At 41.2% G+C, this 21,855-nt stretch overlaps 1 protein-coding gene across 1 annotated transcript in view; it reads right to left on the bottom strand.

Moving 5' to 3' along the window:
- Positions 1-5,927: 5,927 nt before the first annotated feature.
- mcama (melanoma cell adhesion molecule a) overlaps positions 5,928-21,855 on the bottom strand; it is a 55,331-nt gene continuing 39,403 nt past the window's right edge. The window contains exons 6-16 of the mRNA XM_069670316.1: positions 20,712-20,891; positions 18,972-19,099; positions 18,012-18,156; positions 17,594-17,709; positions 16,140-16,281; positions 14,748-14,878; positions 12,985-13,126; positions 10,972-11,007; positions 9,241-9,370; positions 8,074-8,191; positions 5,928-6,151 (exon numbers count right to left, since the gene is read on the bottom strand). Of these exons, the coding sequence (XP_069526417.1) occupies positions 6,149-6,151; positions 8,074-8,191; positions 9,241-9,370; positions 10,972-11,007; positions 12,985-13,126; positions 14,748-14,878; positions 16,140-16,281; positions 17,594-17,709; positions 18,012-18,156; positions 18,972-19,099; positions 20,712-20,891 (1,271 nt within the window). The 3' untranslated portion in view covers positions 5,928-6,148. The remainder of the gene's footprint in view (positions 6,152-8,073; positions 8,192-9,240; positions 9,371-10,971; positions 11,008-12,984; positions 13,127-14,747; positions 14,879-16,139; positions 16,282-17,593; positions 17,710-18,011; positions 18,157-18,971; positions 19,100-20,711; positions 20,892-21,855) is intronic.

Here is a 21,855-nt window from a genome sequence, read left to right as displayed (position 1 = left end):
TCTTCGGAGAGATTGTTGTTTTGGTTGTTCGCTGCATTCACCACAGGGAAAAAAAATGCATAAAATAAACTGCTATTATGAATTAATTCTTGCAATTCAATGAGGTTTAGGGCCTGTGTGTGTCCACAAACGGCGCCCACGACCTCAATTTCAGAGCGCTTCTAACGGGCGCTTATTGTTGCTAGGTTACGAAAGTTTTCTCCCGGCACTTCCGCTTCCCTCGGTAGTGACCGTTAAGATTTAAGTTGCACTGTATGCTTAATATGTGCTTTTATTCAAGGTATGTTTTACGAAGAAAACATAAAATAAATTGGAAAGGATAGTGTACTGGCATTAGCAGCAGCTAAACCTGGAAATTCTAACCTCGAAAAAACGAAACGATTAGCGTCACCTCCGCCATTGTTGTTGACAAAGTCCCGCCCCTTCTTGATTTTGATTGGTCGGTGAGTAAGGAACGAACGAAAATCCCATTTTAAAAGAAACAATAAAATAAAACAATATTATAATAAAACAAATTAGACTCTGAGTAAAAATATGGAGTAAGGATATGAGTGGGGGGATCATCCCAAATTTTTCAAATTAAGTGAATGCAGCATGCAAACATACTTGCAGTTTCCTGTTACATATTATCTGACTTATTGATGCGTTTATACTAGTGTTGGGCTGTTTCATCCCCAAAGTATCGATACTATCCCCTGTAGAATTATGATACAAAATAAAAGCAAGAGATTCAAGACAAGTTAGATCACATCCTGGGAACATAAACACTTTTCATAGTGATGCAATATTTTCATCTCTGCTGCACGTGGTACTCACCTTTTGCACACATTGACCATTTGCCTTTTACTTTTAAAACTCCTCTTGGTTAAAAAGAATTTTAAATTTAAGTCATTAACCAAAAAAAGTGGAAAACAACACCTTATGTTTGGTGAAAATGTATTCAGAAGTAGGCTATTAACAGCACACAAACCCCTTAAATCGTGACATATTCTCTTTCTTATGTGATAGCACATTAGCTTCTTTAGCTAGCTCCTGATCCTGACCCCGCTTTTACTTTGTATTAGACCGGGTGTTGTGGTATCACACACTCACAGGTGATACTGCTTTATTTGTCAGGTTGTGATAATACAGATTTTTTTTTTTGATTTATTTAATTTAAAAATATGTCTATGCTCTTGAAAAACAGAGGTATGGCCTTGTGGGACTAAAGTAATAAGGAAACACGTTGATGTAAAACAGTGATGAAAGCAGAAAATATGCATGAAATAAGATCTTGATTATGACCCTGCTGACAAGACGGAGGATAGTGAGTCTGCTGTGGTTCAAAAGAAATCTTGCAGCTTTAATTTCCCCGAACCAAAAGGGTTTAAAGTAGCACACTGCTTCGTGTTCATTAACAGAGAATGTGTCGTCAGTCCCTCGGCTTTGTGTTCGCTCGACCTCGGTGTTTAAACGCTCCAACTCCTGACCATCAAAGTGCCGCTGTGTGAGGAAACACTTGATGCTGACGGTCATGTTGAATCACTGCCAGAGGTTCCGCTGTCTAACAAACACACACTTTTCCTCATAATAAGGGGGTAAACTCAGCCGGTGTGTTGGTTCAGATCCACTGGTGAATGATGAGTGATCATGGTAACTAGCCTTTTAAACAAGAACTTGCCTACTAAACAGTTGTCTTCTTCATTGCTTTTTTGTTGCTTGTGTAAATATGATTTTATTTATTGTCTTTTTAATATCCTCATTATTCGTTTTGTTGCCATGTTTTCATGCCTAAGCCATTAAGATTTTTAATTAAACAGTATTTTCTTTAACATTTGATCTGTGTGGTTTGTCCGTAATGAACACAGGATTGTATGGGTGTGCTATCTTCTCCAGGTCTCCCTCAAAAAAGAGATTTTAATACCAAGGGACTTCCTATATAAATAGAATTGTTGCATCACATTCACTTTTACGAAGCATTAACTGCTCCTACATGTCTCAAGCTTCAACACCTGGTCTAAAGTTTTGAATATACATACATATCTTAGAACCCACGTCATTTACTCTATTTTATCCGTTTTAAAAGGTTTAAACAACATCATTCCTTTAACAAAATTTCCACTATTTCAGTTTTAGTCGTGTTAGCAGCTGCAAGCATTCATGATTTCCAGACGCTGTAGCTTAATGAGATTAGCGATCCCCTGACTTTTTATCTAACTCCACCATCAGGTTCCCATTAGTGGTCCAGACTCTGAAATATCTCAACAACTATTTAAAGGATTACCACGAGACTTTTGTGATCCCTTTAATTTCCATCTAGCAAGTTAAAATTTGTATGTTTCCAACATTAAAGCTCCTGTGAGGAACTTTGTGTCGATTTTGGCTCCCCCTGTGGACAAAGCTGTACTTCTTATCTCTTTGCTGATTTTGTCCTGTACATGCTTAAGGGATGATTTGTAACAAAAAAATCTCATCCTGCTTTCTTTAAACAGTCATGTGTATCACTCACTTTAAATTTTGCCCTGGAAAATGTAAACAAATGCAGCGTGCAGGTAATCACTTCATCTGACACCTTCCCCCCGCCAGCAGATTGAGGCATTAAAAATAACTATATAGAAATAATCAATCTTGTCACTGATGGTCTGGTTTGCTTTTGTAGCTCATATGGCAGGGGTGGCCAACCCTGCTCCTGGAGAGCTACCTTCCTTCTTGTTTAGGTTTCTCCGCACTCTAACACACCTGATTCAAATGTTTCGTTGTTACCAATCCCCCGAGACGCTTCAGTTGGTTGATAACGAGCAGATCATTTAAATCAGGTGTGTTAGAGTGCGGAGAAACCTAAAACATGCAGGAAGGTAGCCCTCCAGGAGCAGGGTTGGCCACCCCTGTCATATAGAGTAATCAGAATTAATTTCTTGTAAATTCATAAGGTGAGTATGTTAGCAAAAAGTGGCTAATTTTTAGTGGGTGTTTCATTCTGTTCTTCTCTTCCTGTGCAGAAGGGACGAAAAAGCACTTTATCTTGCTTACAGGCCACTTTGTTAAAGTCAAGAGGCTGGATTTCTCACACTCTGTGCAACACTCAACTCGGTCCCTGGAACAACAATCCTGTTGTCACAGTGGGTTCTGTAAAAAAACACACACACACACACATTTTCATATGCACAAGTAGTATAAATCTATACAGATAGTTTTGGTTTATTTATAGTCCTTCCTTTTTGCTCTGGAAATTCCACAGAACTAGGATTTGCAAGAAGATAAAGTCCCCGTTTCCTAATAGAAAATAAAAATGTAATTAGGTTAAAGCCAAATTTAGTTAAAAAAGTTGAAGTAAAACGTTCTTATTTCTGTCCTTTGTGCCCCAGTTGTGTCAAAAAAGAAAAATCACCGTGTCAAACATTTATGTGCGAACTGCGAAAACAAATTAAAATAGGCAGGAAACTTTGGCTCCATGTTGAAGTTTTCCATTTTTATCTCAGTGATTGAGTGGAAATGAAAAGGGGACAGCTGATGTGTTTAGCAGTGTGAGAGGCGGCCATGAGGTGCTTGAATTCGTTGCAGATGTGAGCAATTGTTTTTTTCAGCCTTGCCTCCGTTCAGACTGCAGCTGGAAATCTGAGCTACTGTTGCAGTCGTTTCCAGCTCGTGCTGACAGCGGTCTGGAGGCAGCGCTCCTTCCTGTCTCCTCGCTGTGGGACTGTGCTGCGCTAACAGAGAGCTCACTGACATCACTATTGTTCTGGTTCGTATTGAGCCTGACAGTGACCACAACCCAACACTGACCCCTCTAGCATACCTCTGCTGGAACAATAAGAGAAGAAACACAGTCTCTCTTTAAATGAAACCTTTTTATTTGGCATTATTTTTTGCAAAAAATATAAAAAAACGCAAGCATCAAAGAATCACATGTACAGTACTTAATTTACACACATTTAGAAAAAAGAACACAATTTTGATTTGAAGTTTCGACCTTGTTTTCGATTAACAAAAAATGTTTATCTAAAGTTATTTATGGATCAAATCAGAAGTGTTGATGGCTTTCTCTTAGCTTCTCTAAACAACAATAACAGCATCGGACTGAATATGAGGAAACTTCTCGCCTGAGGACGTCCTGTACGTGTACCTGGATATTTCTACAACTCAGAGGAAACAGAAAACGTATCACTACTTTGTTAATGCTGCAAGTCTTCTGGGCAACGTCTCGGCAAACAAAAGGAATCTTTTCACAATAAACTACACAGTGAGCAATCAGTACATCATATTCACAACACGGGCCTGTGAAGGCGCACACCAGAGTTTAGGCACGTTTTAGCTGATTTACTACAAATCACATTTACTAACCAGTTTGTGCCTCTCATGTATCATCACTGCTTCTTCTTTTACTGTCTGGATCTTTTACCTATTTTTCAAAGATGCAAATTTTTTACCCACTTAGACTGTTGAAATGGCATATTTTCTTTGTTTTCTGAAGAAAGTTCAAGAAAAAATATTGCATTTTTTGTATCTGAAATTTAAAAAATGAAAATAAGAACGTTGCATAAATGTTACTTTAAGTTATGTTGATTTTTTCCCTTCTTTTTGAGCAATTTCACTCATTTTTTAGTCTTTATATTCAGCATCTTTTACCTTTTTTGTTTATTAATTACTCTTATTTGAATTGGTGTCTGTTTTTTATGTTTTATTAGACGGCAGCATCATACAAAGCGTTATAAAAAGGCAGCAGATTGCCTATTTTCAGGTCTATAAAGATTTCAGAAACACCTTCACAATAAGAGTAAATGTTAAACATCTTCCTGTTTTCAAAGATTTCTCTCTTTAGAATAAAAAACTGCTGCTTTTTTCTGTGACGTGAATGAGGGGATAAAACAGGCATTGTTTCACATTCATTTCCTTGAAACTGGAGACTCGCTGAGGTTCAATATCCGCACCACATCCATTTCACTTCTGTTGTTGTTGGAGATTTATGATAGTTTTGTGGTATTGCGGAGCAGACTTGGAATAACTGGAATAATGTTGCAACTCTGAACGAAAGCTAGATGTTCCCTGTGATGGATTATGCAGGTTTAAGTGTGTAGAACCAAACTGAATTCTACGGCAGCCCAGGAGGTCAATAAAGGTCGACTGTGTGTAGTAAACCGTAAACATGCACGAACCCTGGCACGCTCTTTCAGGCCCGACTAGCTCTCAGTGGAAACACAAAGAAAAACACACAGAGCAAACCAAAGGAACAAAATTCAGTGTATGATGCATTCTCAAAAACAGGCACAGCAGATCACTAACCTTTGACCTTTCACCTTCAGTAACAGTCCAAGGCCACCACTAGCAGGTCTGTACACTACATGTATTTACAAACAGTACGAGGGCTTAACAGCAGTTTGCAGAAGGCCGACAGTGTGTCTCATCAAAACATTGTGACTGTGATTATTGTTGTTTGACTTTGATTATCCTTTTCAACTGAAGTGTCTCCTGATCAATAACCTTTTTGGTAGTTTTATATCAAACTGAAGCAAACACACTGACGAGCCTCCCCTCAGTGTGCCAACAGTGAAGACCTGCCGCAGAGAAGCAGCCGCCGTTTGGTCTCTGACATCACTTCCTGTCCTGAAACTCACCTGGACCCATGAACACGGATCAACATGCACATGACCCCAGACGCTACCATCGACTGAAAATCTGAGTGCCAAAATATCTTAAATAACAAAATATATATAATATATACACTTTGATAAAAAACAAAACAAAAGCCGATGACATCACATACGTGACATCATCATGGACGCACACTGAACAACAGCCGAGAAAGAGCTGAACACAGTTTGAGGAAATCAAACAAAACTAATGAAGAAGTGTTTACGCAAGAAGAAATACACATCTGTACATACAAACCTGTGTGTGTGTGTGTGTGTGTGTGTGTGTGTGTGTGTGTGTGTGTGTGTGTGTAATGTGTGTGTGTAATGTGTGTGTATGTATGGGTAAATCTACTGAATACTGCTGAGAACAAAGCATGATGGGGGAATGTCCAGAGGTGAGGTGGTGTTACCCTGCAGGTCTCAGATCAGTGGAGCTGCTGCCTCTTTGCTCCGACACACACACACACACACTGTCTGACTGACTGCTGGCTGTGTGTGTGTGTGTGTTGCCTCCTGCTGCATGACGTCCATCAGGGGCTTTACTAGAAGGACAGAGGAGGACATCAGTTTCACACCTACACACACACACTTCTTCTTGGAAGTTTTAAAGGGCGTGCATATATCTGTGTCTATGATCTCTCTTAATTCTGTTCCTTTGTTTTATTTTTTATTCCTAATAGTTTTTTTATTCAACACAGCTTTGAAAAACACTTGTAAATAATTTGTGAGTGGACAATAAAAACATTTTTACATCTTACAATCTCCTTTCAGCACCAAAATAGGTCAGTAAAATAACTAAGAGCAAAAATCATCGAAGGCCGCGTTAAGGTCTCTGAAGTCACAGAACATCTTTCCTCTACGTTTAATTTACAAGTTTTAAGTTGAACTTGAAATTTTTCTTTAAAGTGGTCATCTTGAAGATCTTTTGTTCTCTTTGGCGGCATCTATGGCGATAAACGGTAATTGAGGGAGCACACTTCCCAGATATCTTGACAGTTTCACATGTGTGACGTCCACGGTTGGCTCCGGTTGTAACTCTTGATGTTCCTCTCTGACGGTCGCTTTCTATTTTAGACTGTTTGCTTCATCTGAGCGTCCAATTTGTTTCATTTTTGTTCAGTTTGTTGAGCCATAGTAGATTACTGTTTACTCGCAACACTTGCAGAGACCGGAGAAGCAGCCGCTTAGCTCCGCCTACCCTCTCTGGCAGACCAACCACTGCTGGCTGATGGAAAACGCGTCACTAACTGGGCGCCGCTTGTGATTTTTTCCGCGAAAGTCGCCACAGACACCCAGTCTGTGATACTGCAAATGCAAAGGCTTTCATCAGTCAAGGCTCAATCACCATTGTGTTAACTCATTTGGCGATAGATAGAGACTTAACAGACATTTATTTGGATGAAAATCTTTTTTATTACTTTAATTTTCCTGCAAACGGAAATGTAACCAATGTCCCGCCGCTTCTTCATTAGAAAGGAATTTTTGACATTTTTTAAAATGTGTTTGGGAGAGAGGATCGACACCACTCTCATTGTCATAGCCGTCTATCACTGCTGAAGCTATAACCTTATAAGCTTATCTTGGCACAAAGATTGGAAACAGCTTGCTAGCTTGGTTATTTCTAATGGAAACCTAATCTGCCTTTCAGTGCATCCAGAGTCCACAAAGGAACACAGTTTATCTGTCAAGGTGCTGGTAAACACATTTTGTTACCTTCAATCTTTGCCATGACACCGCCCCCAAATAATAATCATTGAGGAATACTTTGGAAAATGCATAAATCATATAAATGTATGCAGGTTAATGTATTTTTCGAAGAAGAAACATAAAAACCGTTCTGCATGTGTTGTTTAAAACCAAACAATGCCCACTGTCACGTCTCTATGAAAGCTCATTTAAAACCATCAACACTTTTATGTTTATTCTGCTAACTAGCAGAGAGTAAGCGTCATTTATCTACATTCAACAGTCGAGCAAACAGGATGACGCACTGCAGTTAATATTGAAAATCATGCCTCTTTAAATCACACTGAGCTCAGCTCCTGTCTGATCCTGATTTCATCAGAGTTTGTTTTCCCGGATGCTAGCTGCTGGTTTGTTTATAACTATTAAATAATTGATGGAAAGGCCACGGCTATTACCCCGAATACATTAAACATCAACATTTAAAACAGCTTCTGTGGTGATGATGATCATGTGAGAGAGCCTACTCTGCATTTCCTCACATGCATGTGTGGGCAAAAATGAGTTTTGACTGCCCAGCAGGTTTTTCTCTGTCTTCTCCCTCAGGAGAAACTTTACATTTCAGCTCCACAACTGGTAAACTTTAACTTGTATGTATATGTGTATGTTGTCGTTTCTGGGCAGCAGTTAACACATCAGCCTCCAGGGGGCGCTTGCAGGTCTTTTAGTCCTTTGTATGTTGTAAAGTAAAGGCATTTCATTCATCCACTACAACAGTTACCTGCTCGTTGGGGCCCTTTTTGTCTCCGTTGACGGCCTTTAGCAGGACAGTGTCCTCAGTCTTTGTGTTGCTCTTCATCTCCACAACAATGTCATCTTTGGTGGTCTTCTCTTTGGTGCTGCAGACAGACAGAGGGGTCAGCACATGTGGGGTTTGACAAAAAGAACAGGTAATGCTTAGGTTACAAATGACATACAAATGACTTCTTTTCACACACGTTAAAGTTGAACAAAGGCCTTTTTTGTTGCTTTAGCCAGGATGATGTTTTTGTTTTGAGTTGTTGAGGGGTGAGCCATCTCACATCCTTACTATCTCTGCTGAGAGCTGCTCATGCAAAACAGCCACAGGTAAACAAAACATATCAAAAAGGTAGTGGCCGATGCAACACCATCGCTTCCTAAAACTTTCAGCCTCGACGCTGCAAAGAAAAGGATCGCCTGCAGCATTTGTAAAGCGGACCTTGTTTATCACACGAGCACGTCGGTGATGTGCGAGCATCTGAGGAGAAGACACGATGGACTTGATTTGATTTATTTCTTATATCAGAACTTTGTCTGTTGTTGGTTTTAAACGGATAAAAACTTGTTATATTATCTTGATCTTTTGTATCAGTAGGAGCCAAATCAGAAGCAAAGTTTATTCTAGACATATTTTTAAATGAAGAATTCTTTATTGTTAGTCAGCACATGCTTAAAAAAAGCAACTACATGTAAAAGCTGAGAGCTACATAAGAGCCATTGTGCAATTCATTATCTGATTAGTCGATTAATCGTTTCACCAATCGATGACTAGTTGACAATTAAAGTAGTCGTTAGTTGCAGCCCTATTGGTTTTTCCAGGACGTTACGATGTCGCAGCGAGGTTAAATATGTCGTCTGTTCATCATTTTATTCCATTGCACGTGAGTTTTAAGTTTGTTATGATTAGAGTTTGAATTCTTTGGTTATGACTCTGCGAACTTGGCATTTGACCATCATGATTTCATCAGTTCATCTTTGAGTCTAAGCGAACGTTTGTGCCAAATCTGAAGACATTTCCTACAGGCTCCCTGAGATATCACACTTTAAGAACAGGGCAGATTAAACCCAGAAACATGAATCCTGCAGCCATAGCTGTCTGTCAGAATGTTTTGCTCTGTGGACCTGATTAGGAAGAGGCAGTACTCACATCTCCTGCTTCCCCGAGCGTCCGCAGGGGATCTTCCCCTTCTTGTGCAGGAAGTAGAGAACGCTGCCGAGGATGGCGAGCAGCAGCAGACACAGAATGATCACCACGATGATGACCCCACTGCCCTCAGCTACACGAACACACAGACAGAGAGAACATTGGCATGTTAGTTAGTGTCAGTACATCTAGTAGGACTACTCATCTGCGGTAGTGGTGTTCAATATTATAGGCAGCCACTAACGACAGCAGTGGGAGTGTGAAGTTTGAAAGACGCGGTGTTTTCATGCAGGAAAGGCCGAACAAAAAGATGCATTGTGGGAAAAGTAGGAACAAGTGAATTTGAAGCTTTACTCTTACTGGACACTAAAATTGGATGCGTCGATTTCAACCCTTCTTCTTTCTGAATGCGTCTCCAGAGAGTCCTCTAACTTTGAGGAAATTAAACGCTTAATGACTGCAGGAGCCTTTTTAAAAATAAAGATAAGGAAACATCTGCTCTAAACTACAAATTGCATTATTCTAATTAAGTGGCTTATTTTACAAAGTCCATTTTTCCTGCATAAGAACGATAAGCAAAGCGTGAAATTACATCGTTTTTATTTCACTGTAATTAAAGTTGCAGGGCTGCAGAAAAATGTCATTTATTTTGCGCAGCATCTGTGACCTATGACTTTAATAACTTTAATTAGATTACATTAACCAATCAGAAGGAAAAGAGGAAGAAGGGGTTTTTTTCTTCTGTGATTTTCAGAATAAAAGCGACTAACACTATGCTTGAATCTGAGGGCGATGCTGCTGCTCCCATAGGTGACACTTTGGGTCAAAATGATTCATAGTGATGCTATTTCTGGATTTTATTTGCTTTGCCTGCAGTGAATTATCAAGTAAAGTCGTTTCAATGTGCACAATCATGTATTTTATAGTTCTGAGTGACATAAAAAAGGATGCAGCTCGTACCTAAAGCAGATCACACTTCATTCTTGAGCTAGATCTTCAGCTCCTTGTTCTGTGTGTGTAGGAAACTTCTACTCTGCCTGCCTCTACAGCTGTAATTACCTCCGTAAACAACGAGAGGAACGACCACATATTTATTTCCTGTGAGCACACTACTCTAAGATATTTTTAGACTAATTTCCTTTTTAATTACTGTCGTGTTTAATTGTCTGAAATGCTCATTATTCCCCTGTTGGATTCCCCACAGGCTTGTGAGGATTTTAATGGTACGAAGTGACGACTCAGATAGAGTCAGAAAATTACCCCGTAATAATGCCCCTCTCCATACCTCCCCGCAATTTCACCTGGTATGTGAAAATCCACAATAAAACACGAGACTGTCTGGAGAAGGCAGTAAAAATGAGCTGCTGTTTTCCTGCCTATTTATATGTGTTTAAAAAACATATACAAATAATGTATTTATACGAATGCAGAGCGTTTGGTCTGAGGATCATTGCAACTGTTGGCGTGCCTGAATTTGCTGGCGTTCTGATTTTTCTCTTGAATCAAACAGAATATTTAATGTGCCCACAGGCCAAAACCAAAGACGGCCCTGGCATGGAGTCCCTGTATGAACATCATACATAATGTATACAGTCCTCCAACCCTTATTGTCGCAGGCAGAACTTAGTGTAAAGCATGAACACTGAGACAGAAGAGAGACTGGAGTTGGAGGAAGCTGAGCGAGAGTAAAAGAGGCGTCTTTGACAAGAGGAGACGGTGGAGCGACGATCTTACCGGGAGAGAAGGGAGCAGTGGAGGTGAGTCTGGGAACTGTGGACAAGTAGAACAACACTTAGAGTCGGCCCTGAATATGCACACATACCTCTCTTATTTAATGTGATCGCAGCTGCTTTAGCAAAAACAAACAAGCCCTTATCCTTCAGGAGGTGTGAGGGGAGCTGAGTAAAGGGTTTTGAAGTCCGTTCAGACGGAATAAGAAACAATGCGGCTTCATCTGACTGCTAAAGAAGCCCTCCAACCAAAGGGCTTCTCCCCATGTGAGTCATAAAATGATTAAAGGAATACAAGAGAAACTTTTTCTTTAAAAAAAAGACACTTTTATCTCACTTTTCTTTCTTTCTTTACTTGATATAAAACCCAACTTCCAGCAGCTTCCTGGGTTACTTCAGGGATGTACTATTTTTAATGTGTATGAAATGCAGGCTGATATATGGAGATAGAGGGGGGGCAGACGTGATACGGTAATGGATTTGTTTCGAATTTTCTGTACACTAGGAAGAATCTTTTTTTCTCTTCTTTTCGACAAAAGAAAAAGACACTTTTCTTTCAGTTCATGCCTCTAAAAATGCTTTAATCGAAATAGTCTTAGAGGGAAAAAAATCTGTTTTAACTGCACCGTGGTTATACCCTGTAATAAGATGATACAGGTAGGTGTGATATCGATACTTTGTCTCGCCCCTGTTTGACAAACGGAGGCCAGAAAGTTGTGGGCTACTTCTGCTGTGTCTCTACCTTCGCACGTATTGCAGACTTGCTTTGCAAATGTGCTTCAAACTGTCAATAGAGTGTAGAGGATGTTGTGGAAGAAGATAAAACGGTGTTTTGATCTGATGTTTTGATAATCAGCTGTTGTTCAAGCTGAGTATGCGGCCCAATCAGTGCAGCAGAACGAGGCCGAGGCTGCAGCTGCTCTTGAACAATGCATGCTGGTCCATGAAGGCACTGCAGGCCCGACTCCACGAGCGGGAGAACTCAGGATTTCTGAAGTTCAGTCGGATAACTCACGTTTGTCATAGTTTTAAGTGTTTATTGCAGCAGCAGAACATAGCTTGTGTTTGGCGTCCAGGCTCCGACCTCATCACTCCTCGCAGATTTGTTTCACAAGCAGAAACTTGAGGAGCGATGAGATAATATCTGAAACCCTTCGAGCCAGAGCCTGCAGGTGGATGCTGGGGCTGAAAGCATCTTGCAGCTTAAACAGGCCGCCAAACTGGGAGGAAGTGTTTGTCGGGTGATTGTGGAGAATGGCGCATGTAAAGCGTGAAATCCGTGCAGCTCGAGTTGCCTGCCTGAACTCGCTCGCAGGCGTCGCTCCATTTGGACAGTTTTTTTTTTACACACATTACAATCAGAAAATACTCCATGCTGAAATCTGGAGAAAGTCTGCATTCATGACTGAAGGCTGGAGTTAAGGTCATTAAAATCATTGATAGCAGTCCCCTAGTTAACACACACATGCTAAGGACGGCAGAGTCTGAAACCTCCCTCCATATGTGTTATCATCCACCCATCCATCACACCAGCACGTCCTCCAATATTTTCTACATCAAAAACTAAGACTGGAAATATTAAGCAAAACACTTCAGCTGCAGCTTGTGAGCAAATAGGATTAAATGAGAGGCCTAACTAAATATCTTTTCCTTCTGCGTCTACAGCCTAAAATGTTCTCTGATCAAATCTCTAATTAAAGAAGAGAGCGGGGAAAGAGACGCTCATGATGATCATTAACTACGGCCTCAAAAGCAGAAGAAGTTTGAAACTTCATCACTAATGCAGCCGGAGAGAGCAGAGACTCTTCTCACTTCATGTCCTTACTTTTCTTCTCACCACAGCTCCTTCGATTAACCAGAGGCGGAGTATTGTTTGAATAATGCAGCACTTTGTAACAACACTGTAACAAAACCAGCACTGTTTTAACTGACTGTATCAAACCGTCTCCATCCCACGATTAAACAGCACGACCCGCTCACACAGATGTTCCAGTGCGAGTGAAAGTGAGGCTCTTACTGGCTTTGATGCTGAAAGCTTTGACTTCAGTGCCCATGTCGTTGGAAGCGTTGCACAGAGCGCTGACGTCCGAGGTGACTTTGACCGACACCACGCTGTGGGTCATGTGCTCGTTTGCCTTGATCACCACCTCCTGCCAGTTCTGTGGAGACCAACACACAAACACAGCTTTTTGTTGAGAGCTCAGTGAACATTTCTACGGCTATATCGGTGAGCTTTAACTATTTGCGAAATCTAGTGACAAAGCATGATCGGCAAACACTGCTGGTTTTCACAACTATATAGACCACAATCTCAGAACAAAGGAACAAGCTGTGGTTACACCTAGCTTGACGACCTCACAGAAATGTAAGCAAAGAATTTTACTTTTTACCGCTTTTGCAAGTAGTTTTCAGTGTTAATTATGAGGCAATATTCTGATGGAAAACTCCTCGATTGAAACTCTGGTATTCTCTTACAGTTGAATATTTGTAGGAAGAAATCTGCCAAAAAAGTTTCAGATAGTTTTCTCTTAAATTTACAGCTTTTATTCTGGAAATTCTGATATTTATTTTAGGATAATTAAGCCCCCCCCACAGCTTATCTTGAGCCTCTATGATGGTCTATGATGGTGATCACCTTTAATGCATGGTTGTATTGTTGTTTTATGGAAAACACTTTGTCAGTAATAATAATAATAACTTTATAACACAAAGTCTGCCTGCACATCCACTGCTAACTTTCCCTGGCCCATATACTATATTTTCTATTTCCTGCATGTCGAACTTTTCCAAAAATCTATTTTATTTGAATAAAATGCAAAGGTCTGCATGTTTGTTCCTTTAAAATACAACAACAACCTTCAGAGGACCAGGTTTATTTTGGTTATTGTTGCAGATTTTTAATGCATTCATATTTGTCTTTGTTTAACACCTGTTATAACTGTGTAGCCGTAATGTGTACTATTATTATTATTATTGTAAGTTGTGTATGCCTGTGTGGAATGCGTCTGTGAGTGAGCGGATACGTAAATAGATGTGCGCAGGTCCACGGAGCTGATTGGCTCGGGCATCATCAGCGTCCGAAGGCAGCTGAGATAAGAAGACAACATGATGTCACCGCAGCGGTTTGAGGAACCACGTCTCCCTCTCCCTCCAGCCGGCCACGTTTTGCTTTGTTTCGAGATTCAGTCTGTTTAGTTTCCCATGAAAAGATGTCGGGGTCAATCTTATTAGTTTTCTCCTGTTTATCTTAGTTAGGGAGGTAAGTGCTTCTGTTCTCTTTGATTTGTTAGGTTAGATTTGCTTTCTGAGTAAGAATTGTTTGTTATTTTGATTCACCCTGAAATTCAGTTTAATTCATTTCAAATTGTTAAACTTAATTTGTTTTATGTAAATAAATTCACCTTATTTTGAAAGGGAACTTTTGTGTCTGTGGCTGCTTGGGACTTGAGGGAAATGGGTCTCTTTCATTTAATGCCTCAGCCACCCCTAGACGGGGCATAACAACACCACATGCATGAAGTCACAAACTCAACAAGTAGGCTGATTTTAAAATATTGTGTCACTATCTAAATAAAGCAGAAATGTAAGAAATCAAACTATAATAAACTCAAAAATTCCAGCTTTCAGGGTCAAAGTGAAACGTTTTTACTCGACCCCTGCAGTAAAGACCGAACTTTGCTTCACTACAAAGCGTCTGCTGCACATGAACACTGCATGATGTACTGCATCTAACAACTACCTATTGTGAGGTAAATCAGTGCAGTGAGTGAGACAGGATACCTGGCTGCCGATGATGTTCCAGGAGATGCTGGGCAGTGGATGACCCTGAGCCTCACAGCTCAGGTTCACCATCCTGCCTGCTGCTTCCTCCAGCTGCACCTCCTGCTCCACTCCCACCATCTGAGGACCACCTAGATACACACACACACACACACACAGTATTCAGTGTGTGTACTGTAAATAAACAAACTATGTAAATAAGGGTATAAGTGTTTAAGTTTCCTTCTGATTTAGTGATCACTTTCAACAGTCCCTCCATGTTTGCCTGCTGTCTTGATGAATTAAGGAGAAGGTGTGTTAATCCGTCCGTACAGAGCAACACATCTGAAGTCAGACTCCCCACACTGCAGCTGAGAGTTTTTCTTTCAAGCAGAAACATTCACAAATAAATTCCAGTCGGTTCTACTTTTCGTTTGGCGCTAAGCTTCTCTCAACTGAACTTGACACTTCCTGCACAGATGTTTCACATTAAAAGCCCTCTGGTGGCTTGAAGGGGCACAATGCTCCTCTTTCCTGCTAAGAAACCGCACATTTAGAACTCTGACGCATTTATTTATTTAAAGTCCTAAATAACACACGCCGTCCTAAAAGATCAAATCCGAACTTCATGACTGACACTTGTTTGAACAGAAGCAGGTGTTTCATATCAGCGCTCTCGGGCTCATTAGATTGGAGGACATGGCAAGTACCTCAACGCATGTAACTAGGCGCACCTTTGTTGACGTGCATATAGCCACCTATCTAATAAATACAGGGCTAAAACCAACATAGACAGAGCTTTGAGGACTTATTTTGCATATCAAACATCTGCAGAATACAAAAAATAGTACCACAACATCAAAGGGTTTAGGCTTTATGGCATTATTCTTCAATATGGCCCTTTTTCCCCCAATATTTGGTGTTTTTCTTATTCCTGAATTGTGGTTTCCTCTGTAATGGAAACAAATATTAGCTACTGGATCTGCGTTTGTGTCAGGGAGGTGAAAAGTTCACGACTTGACCGGTACATTTACATACTGTGAAAAGATAACCTGAACAGAGCTCATGGCAGACTCAGCTCCTTTACATACTGTGTTAAGATAACATGTGGCCTCAGATTGACACAAACCTGCGGTTACGGAGAGATATCTGCAAGTCACGGTTCTTGCAACCGACGAATTATCTATTGTGAAATTTGTAAAGCAGCTGCCCCAAAGCAAGCTAGCTTTTGGTTCGCTGAAGAGACACAGCAGGTAGTTTCTGCTCTTTGCAACAGACAGGATCTTTGTATTTAGCCTTTAATAGCGCCAAAAATGTGGTGGTGTTTAATGTAATGGACTCTAAAAAAGTATTTAGTTTGGCAGCTTCTCTTGGCGTCACAAGTAAAATCAGGTTATGTCGGGGAAGACTGACCTTGGACGATGATGTGAACGGAGCCGCTTGTGTGCAGGGCAGGCAGGGAGGGCACGGTCACCTCACAGACGTACTCTCCGCTTGTGTCGTAGGTGGCGTCCCTCAGGTGCAACGTGTTCCCCTTACCCACCTGTTGTCCATTCTACAAACACACACATAGACAAAATGAACACCATCATGATTTCATTGAATATAAGCAGGTGATGTTGGAAGTTGAGAATGGTCATGTGACCTGTATCAGAAAGCAGTACGGCTCTAAAGATGGCAATGTCAGGCGGTGCACCATTTTGGCCCAGACTCAATCTCAGAACTCATCGGCTATAGTCTGACGATGATATAGCCTTTGGGAGCAACGGCGAACATGGCGGGCGTGTCTGGTTTAGCCGGCGTGTAGCAAGAAGTACCTCCAGACAAGACTTCCTTTTCCGTGTGCTGCATTGTTTACAGTCCAGTTAGCAATTTGAGAAGCGACCGTGTGTTCAGATCAAAATGAAGTGAACTTCTCCCCTTGGTTCACTCCATCCCCCCGGAGGAGGAGCGCCCGTTCATCTGTTTTTGCTGAGTCTCAGTTTCACTGTAAACAGTAAGTTACACAGAGGCTGCACTCTGGCTTACTTCAGCGGGATGAAGCCGAAAAAGAAACAAGTTTTCTTGTGATCGACTTTAATTCACGGCTCTTAAGTTTGCTGAAATAACAACATCATGATGCAGATTAGGAACAAGTCAACATGAAGCTTTGTCAGGTCTGTCCTCAAGAGGAGAAGAACACTACTTTAACATGAGACGTTTGCTGAACGGAGGTCGGATCAATCATTTCTGATGCATTCGAGGAAGTCGGGAAATCTAAACCGTGTCAAGGGAATTTATCTCAAACTGAATTTTTGATCTAGAATAGATAGATGAACTTGCTGCAGATGCTGCAGGTCTGTTTATAGAGATCAATAAGAAGCTAAATCATTAGATGACCGATGAGCCGGGATGTCATTACGTTCCGCCTGCTTTTGCTCTCCACACAGACTGTTTTTCCTGCATACGCTGCAGCCTGCTGGTATGTGATTGGTCAATATTACTCAGACTACAAACTGTAGTAAAATCTAGCTGCGTGCCAACATATTCTGCATTTTTATGTAGAATCTGTAAAGAGAGATTAGTTTGAAGCAATGGTAACTGTAAAATATTCTTTTAGGGGTTTAATTGAAACAAAAAGCCCCATACCAATTTTAAATGAAAGACAAATATGTTGTGCTGTTCTCTATATTTAAAAAAGACCAATTAAATGCCAGCGCTCCGTCATGACAGGTGTCAAAAATGGTGCAGAGTTTGTACTCCCAGTTTTTATATTACAACTGACTGATGCAACATTTTCCGATGCTCTAACCTTGTTCTTTTGTTCCCACTGTTAAGAACATTTTGAATCCTGTCTAGTTTGTTCTGTAGTGATGTCAATAGATTACCTTGTACCAGACTGTGGATGTTTTCAGTGAGGACAGAGCGTTACAGGTCGCAGTCAGGTCTTCTCCTTTGAGCATGACCTCTGAGTCTTTGGGTACCACGACAGCTGGGTCCAGATCTGAACACCAACAAAACAAGACACAGGAAACACAGTTAAAGGAGCAGTTCTGTGCTTCTTTACTTTCTTTGTAAGACTCAGATGAGAAGACTAACATGCACCTTATGTCTGTGAATAATGTGGAGTATGTAGGATGTGATTAGTATAGCTTAGCACAAAGACAGGAGACAGCTAGCCTAAAACAACTCCAAACATGTTGTTGTTGTTTGTCTTTAACCCTCCTCTTTATTTTCAAACGTTGTTTGTCTGTGTGTTTGTATACAATGTTTTTCTGTATGTGTGTTTGTTGTGTGTCTCCTCACAGTGCACAGTGAGCTGCATTTCTCCCTTGACCTCGCTGTACCCGTCGGTGTCCAGAGGGCGACACTGGTAGATGCCGCTGTCTTTCCGCGACACCGGTGACAGAATCAACACATCACCGCTGCTCTCCAACTCCACATCCTGCTCCTGCAACAACATACAGTCACTTGTAAACTTAAAAACTGTTGTAATGATGTTGAAAACTAAACGACTGATTTGCCACTGTAGGGTGTCCCTTGGGGGCAGTTGCAGAGTTTAGCCATGTACTGAAAAGATGGCTGAGTGTTTTCAGTTGTATTTGGCAGAAGGAGAGTTTGTGGGCAGAAAACAGGTGATGAATCAAACCCGCCTACTGACACATCATGTAATCCTCTTGGAGAGCGATCAAACATCCTGCTTTGGTTGCCAGGTTTCCCAAAAATACACAAATTAATCACATTCAGCTTCGCTAATAAAAGCTGAAAGTTATTTTCAGAGGATTATGCAAAAGAAGCCACAACATGGGAGTCCATTAGGATGAGAAACACAAGTGGTGAGATGCAGACAAACTTAAACTAATAATATCCAAACACACTTCCCTAAATATGTTTCTCAAACTCCTCTAAAGCTTCATCTTTATCTCTTAAGTCATGGCTTTAACAACCCCTTAGCAAATGCCGATTTAGGAGACGTTAAAATGGCAGTCAGCTGGCTTTTTGTATTGTCCACACATACAATGCATGTGTGTCTGACATGGGAATGAGTGCTACCCATGAGCCCCGTCAGCGTGGCCTCCGGTCTCAGCCCCCGGCCTGGCTCTGCAGGGTCAGAGCTGACAGAGCCTTCACAGACCGTGCACACTCATGTCTACATGGGGCCCTGTGAGCTCTGCATATCAAAAACATTCCCCACATGTCTCCTGCGTGTCACCCTTTCTCTCTCGGGGACTTTTAGGGTGAGAAAAAAAAACCGTCCATTCTTACTTGTTCTCTGTTGAAAATGAAGGGCGGCGGGGGGTTGCCGTCCCCCTGGCAACGCAGCTCCACAGTATCCCCCTCTTTGACCAGGCCTTGGGGCGAGTCCTTCCACAGCTCCACCATGGTGGTGGGGTCTGCACACACACACACACACACACACACACACACACACAATCAAATTAGGCAGGCTTATTCAGCGAGCTGCTAAAGTCACTTTACAAGACCATTTCCATAACGCTGACAGCATAGATAATGTAGCGGCCAGCTGTGTTGGACTCACACTGCCACAGTATCACCACCAGGCACATTATGAGTCTATTAAAGGGTCTTCTGTGAGATGGGAATCTAATATAGCTTCACTGACAATAACATGGTTTAAAGGGGTATTACGTCTAATAAATATCTAGATAGATTATAAATCAGGTTAACATCAAAGAAGCACCTTCATCAGGGCTATTCTTATAAACTTTCCCTCAAGTTTACAGTAGACATTTTACATAAACTAAACGTCATGTCTAAAAATAGTGACATGCCACTTTAAGTGTGCATGTCATGTTAAGGAGGGAGGGTGTCATCACTGGTACGCTTCTGTAGACCTGGAAATGGGGGACCAGACACATTCAAAACTTAAAGAGCAGCTCCAGTCATGTTTTAAGACGTATTAAATAATCTGCTTGAAATAATAAATTTGTAAACCTTGTAAAAATACTCCCAAGGCATCTCCTCCTTCTCCCTCATTAAAAATTCCCAAATCTGCATAGGCCCCGCCCACGACAGCACGATGGGCTACTACATCCAACCGCCCCCTCAGTCGTGCGCATGTAGCTCATCTTTGACTCTGCCCATCAAACTCAGAAAGCTGAATGCTTGTTTTGATTTTTCTATTTTGTAATAGTTTTGCTTCTGTACGCTACACAATGGCAGGTGGTAATATCGGGGTAATTCAGCCATACATGTTCGAACCGGAAAGCAATTCAGAAGAACACGAGGAACAAATACAAGTGGGCGTATCAGAACGGTTATGTATTTTATGCATCGCTCTCTAACCTGTTACAACGTTAAAATAACAGCCGAAAACAAAACACGTCTCTGCCATCGTTTAGTGGCAGCTTGTTGAAACTTAGCAGCTTGAAATGTAGTAATTAGTAGAAGTAACGTTAACGTTAGTAGTCAGTAGTGAGTTTGCAAAAATAAGGATGGCGGTTACAGCTGGCTCGCACATCGCCAAAATGGTTGCCATAGGTTACACATAATGATATGCATAGCGTCACCCCGTCCATTAACGGGATTGGCTCCTTAAGTTTGTGACGTCACAAACCTACCAATCTGAAAACGTGTTGTTCAGTCTGTCCTTGGTACACTACTGTTTAAAAGCAGACAGGAGATGACTGCTGATGTTGCTACAAAGTTAAACTTTTATATATAACTTTTATATAAATTTTTATACATTTTAGTTTAATGCAGACAAGAAATTAATGCTGTGTTAAATATGTTAACACTAGAATAAAGTGCTAAAAATTCCCTACCGGAATTTTAATAGAAATATACAAATTGCAGAGGGGATGCTGGTTAGGCTGCAGGTTACCGGTGGTGAGCAAATTAGGTAAGTTTTTAATGGAGCCCTGACAGCACGTCTCTTATAAAACACTGGTTATAACTAAACCAAACTTTGAATCAGCTAATGTCTTGGTGAAGAGGACAGGTGTCCTTCATTCAGAAGTATAAGACAGCTCTGTGTCGACTCACAGTGAACAGTGATGTTGATGCTGCTGGACTCCACGGTCCTGATGGCTCCAGGGACAAAGAAGCTGACCTCACAGGAGAAGTGTGCATCCTTGTCCTCTTTAACCACCTTGTACTCCAGCGTGCTCTGGAGTGAGGAAAACCTTTTTTCGTCCTGCGTCACCAGCATCAACACCTTCACATCTGGAGTGAGGACAAGACAATATACATATGTAACAGTGGCATACAGACAAATTTAATATCAGATTAAAGCAACTACCTCTCTTTAGGACCCTAACTACACAATGAGAACTGGAATTAGGGCTGCATGATATTGGAAAAAACTGAAACTGCGATAACTTTTTGTTTTGTTAAAAAATACAGGAAATTACAACATACACAGTAAACGCAGTGTGTTTTCATGTCTATAAAACAATCATACTTGTTATTATTGGGGGCTTTTAAGTCTGTTTTCCTCTAACAAAACCCCTCCCCTACTTTTATCTCACTTGGTTCAGTGACTCTGACGGCCTCATGAAAAAGTAGAGAAAGTTCAGGTGGAGCGACACGTGTCTTTTTTTAAATATTTACACTTGTGAGCTGCAGTTGTGTTACTTTATTCGGTATGTCATCGTACCATGTCATATATTCTAACTGTGTTCAAATGTATGTTTAATCAGCGTGAGCAGCCCAGTAACTTTTTGAAACAAAAGCTCACCGTCTCCTACTTCCTGTTGGCACACACAAACTCAAGCTGTGTGTGCTGCAGGTGTAGCCGCTAAAAGTAAACAGTCTACAACACGTCCGCTCCGAGAACTGTCCGTCATGTAGCCACAGCATTAACCAGCATGTGATAACGGGAATACACTCGCTTATGAGCCACCTCACGTCTGCCTCCATCATCCCGCCATCATGATCATTGACGGCAGCAGCAGCGTGTGCTTGTTTACAGTTTACAGGCAGGTGACACTCAGACTCTGCAGCTCAGCGGTCAGTTCACTCTGTGCTGCCATGAAGGGCTGCACAGAAAAAACGCGAAACTGGTGAGATTTCGTTTTGCACTGAGCAACAATAAAGTAGCAGCTTGACGTGTTTCACTTAATTTGCTTCACTATCGCACGTCCTGTGATGTGACTATTGCACAAGCGCACGTCGCTTGTTAAACTAT

The sequence above is a fragment of the Semicossyphus pulcher genome, unplaced genomic scaffold, assembly GCF_022749685.1.
Source record: "Semicossyphus pulcher isolate SPU_LCO1_2020_fin unplaced genomic scaffold, fSemPul1.0.p SCAF_10, whole genome shotgun sequence".
Taxonomy (NCBI): Eukaryota; Metazoa; Chordata; class Actinopteri; order Labriformes; family Labridae; genus Semicossyphus; species Semicossyphus pulcher.
Note: the sequence above shows the minus strand (reverse complement) of the source record. Positions and strands in the feature narration are given on the sequence as shown.